This window comes from Lolium perenne, unplaced genomic scaffold, assembly GCF_019359855.2.
Source record: "Lolium perenne isolate Kyuss_39 unplaced genomic scaffold, Kyuss_2.0 unplaced26, whole genome shotgun sequence".
In the NCBI taxonomy this organism is placed as follows: domain Eukaryota; kingdom Viridiplantae; phylum Streptophyta; class Magnoliopsida; order Poales; family Poaceae; genus Lolium; species Lolium perenne.
This window is the reverse complement of record NW_027248984.1, coordinates 1,554,790-1,560,256: the sequence shown is the minus strand read 5'-3', so window position 1 is coordinate 1,560,256 and position 5,467 is coordinate 1,554,790. Positions and strand designations below refer to the sequence as shown.

Below are 5,467 nucleotides of genomic sequence, written 5' to 3'. Positions count from 1 at the left end.
GCCAATGGGATCTACTCACAAATAGATGGAATAAAATTGGCACAACACATCTCACCAATCGCATACATCTCCCACGCCAATGGGATCTACTCACACATGAGAGGAGAATAGCACAATGATACCATAGCAATGTAAATGTATTTCATCTTGATATTATCGTAGAAATCCATAATTGTTGAAGATAAAATCAAATACAAAACGGGATGGAATAGATTGAAACCTCTATTCCATTGGGATGTGATGGATGAGGTGATGATCTTGAGGGCGTTGATCTTTGCGGGAGTTGATGATCGTATTCTCCCTCTTCAGATCCGGTCTCTTCTTTTCTAGGGCAAATGGTGGCTTCTGCGTTGCGTTTTTTCTGTTGCTACCTTCACAAAAGAGGCTTGCCTTGATATGGGGAAGGCGGCGGCGCGCAGTATGGGCGGGCGGTATGGTCGGCCCCGCCCGTACGGGTGCCCGCTAAAGTCTCTGCTGCGTCTGCATGGAATTGGCCTCGAAAGGAAATCTTCTTATTTCGTTGCAATCAGCTCATAAATATCCTCGGATCCTCCATAAATGACGGTTTCCTGAAATACATAATTCAAAACAAGGTTTCGCCTAGATTGCGATATTAACATTAGTTGAAACACAAAATCCAATAAAAACCCAATGAAACCAAGTGATAGATGGTGAAGAATCTGCAGTAAAAAGCATTGAAATTTGGAGCTATCAGTTCCGCTCCCCTCGCCTCGCACTGTTTCAACTGGTTCGAACTTGGCCTCCCATCTCTGGACCTTAGCGAGCTTGAGGACGAGTACCTTAGAGGAGATCGGTTATGCAGTCATGGCCATGCATGTGGACAAGGCCCCGGGGCCCGATGGGTTTATCTCCAATTTCTTCAAATCCGCATGGGTCATCGTTGGTCCTTACCTGCAGCTTGCCTTTCTTGCAAGTTTACTGATCCAATGGCTTGGGGTTGGTATGCCTCAACGACTCTCATATCGTGCTAATACCCAAAGGAGATGGGGCCAAGTCCATCTACGATTACCGCCCGTTCAGTCTTATGCATAGTTTTTCCAAGCTTTTCATGAACGTGTTAGCGACTAGACTAGCACGGAGGATCGACGAGCTGGTTGGCATCGGCCAGATGGCTTTCATCAAGGGCCGCCGCATCCAGGACAATTTCATGTACATCCACGGTCTCCTTTGTCGTCTGCAACGCACCAAGAAGCCATCCATTCTAGTGAAGTTCGACATTGCCAAAGCGTTCGATACCATCTCCTAGCCCTACCTCCTCGACATGTTGCACGACACGGGATCTGGGCAAGGTGGCGCGCACTTGATTTGCATATTTCTCTTTTTCGCTTCCTCGCGTGTGTTGTTTAACAACGAGGTTGGGAGCAACATCATGCATAGGCGTGGCCTTAGGAAGGGAGACCCGCTGTCCCCACTCGTCTTCATCCTTGTCATGTAGCCTCTTCCCTATCTCTTTGAGCTCGCCACCAAGGCCAATGTACACTCCCCGATTGCGTCTGGCATTGCCCCATTCAAGCTTATCTCCACGTTAGGGACACCCGTCGCCCTTCTCCCCTGCAAGTACCTGTGAATTCCGCTTTCCCTTCGACGCCTTCGCAAGATTGACATCCAACCCCTCATTGAAAAAATTGTCGGCTGTCTTGGCCACTCAAAGGGCAAACTCATGTTTCCGGCAGGGCCCCTCACCCTCCTTAAGGTGGTTCTCTCTGACCTCCCGATCTTCATCATGACAGCCCACCCCCTCTTAGCTTGGGCTATCGTCCAGATCGACAAGATTCACACTATCTGGCTTTGGGATGGCTCGGCTGAGTGCTCCCCTAGTCAATGCAAGGTTGCATGGGCAAGATTTGCCGCCCATGGTGCTTGCTAGTCTACGCGTGCTTGACCTGCACAAATTCAGTAACGCCCTCAGACTGCTGTGGCTATCCTTCCTCGGGTGGCCCTCGAGCTAACCTTCCTTTGGTGGGCCTTGAGGGTCCCGTTGCTACGGTAGATCAGGACCTCTTTGCCTCCTTGACCACAGTGACCCTTGGGGAGGGGGCACGGCGAGCTTCTGGTCGGACTCTTGGGCTAACGAGCCCTTTTGCTAGCGCTGGCCTATGCTCTTCGCTACCTCTAGGAGGAAGAACCGCTGCACGGACGACGCTTTGCACAATGACAAGTGGCCCCATATCCTCGTTGTGCCTACCCGACTTCTTCCTCCTTCGGGGATTGTTCGTGACACGGCCACCACGCCCGACTCTGACGATGAGTTCCACTGGAAGTCACCTTCTGGCGTGTACTCGGCCAAGTGTGGCAATCGCTTGCAATTCGGCAACGCCCGCACTTCGCCCCCCCCCCCCCCCCCCGCTTCATTTGGACTGCTTAGGTGCCACCAAGTGCATGTTTTCTTCCTTTGGCTCATGTTGTAGCGGAGGATCGCCATCGCTAACCGCCTTCTGCGTTTCGGACTGTAGAATCAATACTTCTACCCTATGTGTATCCACATCTTGGAGATGCTGGACCACCTGTTTGCGGAATGTCCTTGGAGCCACCAAGTGTGGGCCGGGGTCGCCGGTGCATTCCATTGTGATGCCATCGTGCAGCCTCCCACGGGTGTCAGCGTCCTCCCCTGGGCCTTCTCGATCCTCTCCTCCAAGGACAAGCTCATTGCCTCCCTCCTCACCTCGGTCTGTTAGGAGCTCTTGCGCGAGCATAAGAGCAAGTACAATAAGTTCTAGTCAGCTGGCTACAAAAATTAAAATAATATATTGTTACCTAGTTGAAGGAGAGAGAATGAGAAAGTAGAGCAGTGAGCTCTCATACAAGAGCCAGTTCTATCACGTGCTCCTAAGCACTATGTGATAGTAAAATGTGAGATATATATTGACTCTAGATTGACTATAAATAACATGGTAATTGTCTTATAGCCAACAGTTGATGGCTCCAATCGACGATATTTTTTTCATCCAAGGAAGTCGACGTCCTGTCCCTTGTCCACATCATTCGCGATGAGGCTTATAGTTGGTTGCTCGCCGGGGGGCGGCACCTCACGGTCACGGTGCGAGAGTAGGCTTTGCCTGGTTGCAGGTTTGTGGCATCTTTTTTTGCTTTCTTTGTAACTTGGCTTAATAACCATGTAAATATCCCTTCTATATTATATACCAACCGTTCTCCGGTTGAGCTTCAAAAAAAAGTTTCTCTTTTCAACTGTTACAGGCTTACAGCTGACAGAGGAGTGAAACTTAAATTCAACGTCTAAGTGAAAGAGTGTTGTTTCTGGTGTTTTTTAGAGTTCACTTTAATCGTAACTATTTACCTGGTTTATAACTATACAAGTACTATCAGTCACGAGCGTGGCGTTTTGGAGGCCAAACTACATATACCTCTTTATTTTCGAAGACTCAAAATTTGTATTTCAAAATTTTAAAAAAATCTGAAATAAAAATTCTGGAAGTAGCTAATGATGTATGCTACAAATGGTGGAAAATCTCAATTCAAACTGATTTGTATTATAGGCTACACGAAATTGACAAAATTTAACAAAATTAGTAGTCTTGAAATGTGTACTATTCACTATGAAATTTCTCAGAATTTGTCATTTTGTGTAGCCTAGAATATAAACTAGTTTGTATTGAGATTTTACACCATTATAGTATACATCATTCGTTACCTCTAGAATTTTAATTTAGATTTTTTAAATTTTAAAATAAAAATTATAAGTATTTAAAAATAAAGAGCTACGTGTAGCTCGGCCTTAGTTTGGAGTTTTCCTATCAGTCACCCTTTAGAAAACAACTCACACGATAGATTCAGTAATGATCTGGTGGTGATTGATCACAAAAGCGACGAGCTGAAGACCTCTCCAACAGAACAGTTGACAGTTTGCCTCTGGGCAGCAGTTAACGAGACATATGCGTGGCATTAGCGGACTATCAACTAGACAGCATCAGTTGGACTAAAAGATAGAGAAGATTTTAAAAAGATAAATACCATAGTAAAAAATAACCGCACGAAAAAAGTCAGATATGCGAATGTGGATTGTCATGCAAGATAATACATCTTTAAATACTGTTAGAAAAATATTTTATAATTAATTATAGAATATTAAGCGTGACATATCAACTACTAACATGTGAAACTCAAACATACTAGATGCATTAATCAACATAAATAGTAGTAGGGCATACGATACAACAACCATCACAAAACAGATCAAGATATGTCGCACGTACTGATCTAGTGGAGGTGGTAGTGGAGGTCTCACAGTCATCGTCGCAACAATAACGTTATTGATGACAGCGTTGGTGAAGATGGGTCGAAGTAGACGGCGTTGAAGACGACGGTAGGTAGCACCACTCGACTTGAACGAAAGACGGCCCGTGATGAAGAGCTTGAGCAGTCGCGTATAGCGCTTCCCAAAAACCTAATTCGCCCTCTCCCGTACATGATCGCAAAGAGGAGTGATTCCAGAGACCTGTTCCCCCGTTCGCCGGTGCACACTGGCGGGAGGGATGAAGTAGGCTACGATAGCGGCGCAAGTACATAGAGGTGAAAAAAATCTAACTCGCGTATCAAATGTCTTTCCGTGGAAGCTGAGCAAGAGATTATATAGGCTCAGAAAACTCTAGGAAGGTGGACCACGCCCACGTCACACATTTCAAGTCGGTTACAGATTAGACCACGATCCGGGAGCGACCCAAACCAACTAAGGCTCAATCCACTCAACACGAGCGAGGCACGCGCGGCGCGTCGTGATGTGTCGAGTCGAGACGAGCGAGTGAGGGGTAGGAACGCGTGTGTACCACTTATCTTCTCACTCACTTACTAGTGGTGGAACAACCCACCTTATAAGACGGTCTAACTTTCTCCGAACTTTCCATTTGGGACTAAATTTTCCACCTCTTGCCACTCCTTTTTTACATGCCACCAACTTGAGCTTGCCCTCACATGGGTTGTCACATATGTGGGCTTTGAGATTTATAAGAAATCTGAAATACTACATGGGCCAAAGGAATTGGCCCAGATCTCAAATGTCTATTTAGAGATTAGCAATACTCACTGCTCGTTTAAATACCACTATTTCAGCAGAGACTGTTAAGTTGAAGTTCCGCCTAGAGGTTTAAGCTACATCTATTCCCACTTGAACAATGGCCTATGCCTTAAATTGTAAGTTGCGTGAATAGATTTCACTCAAAGTCATAACTAGTACATGGATGCTAGTAGCCTACCCCGCAGGTGAGGCATATACATCATACTTACTGGTCTCTTCATGAGTTTACTAGAGATCACCCAAATCTTAAAGATTGTGACGTTTAACAATCAGACTCATATAGATCTGTTCTTTCGAGAATGTTCTGTAGGATAACATCTTTGCTAAAATAACCAATAGAAACACAAATGCATTTTTCCAACCTGCCATACAGCTGCTGAGAGTTGTGCATCTTAACATAGAGATGGTTACATAATA

At 45.7% G+C, this 5,467-nt stretch overlaps 1 protein-coding gene across 1 annotated transcript; it reads left to right on the top strand.

The window, feature by feature from the left end:
• Positions 1–825: 825 nt before the first annotated feature.
• LOC139834309 (uncharacterized) lies at positions 826–1,267 on the top strand. Its single transcript, XM_071824781.1, has 2 exons — positions 826–904; positions 1,002–1,267. Exons 1-2 carry the CDS (start codon positions 826–828, stop codon positions 1,265–1,267), a joined length of 345 nt encoding a protein of 114 aa, XP_071680882.1.
• Positions 1,268–5,467: the final 4,200 nt, after the last annotated feature.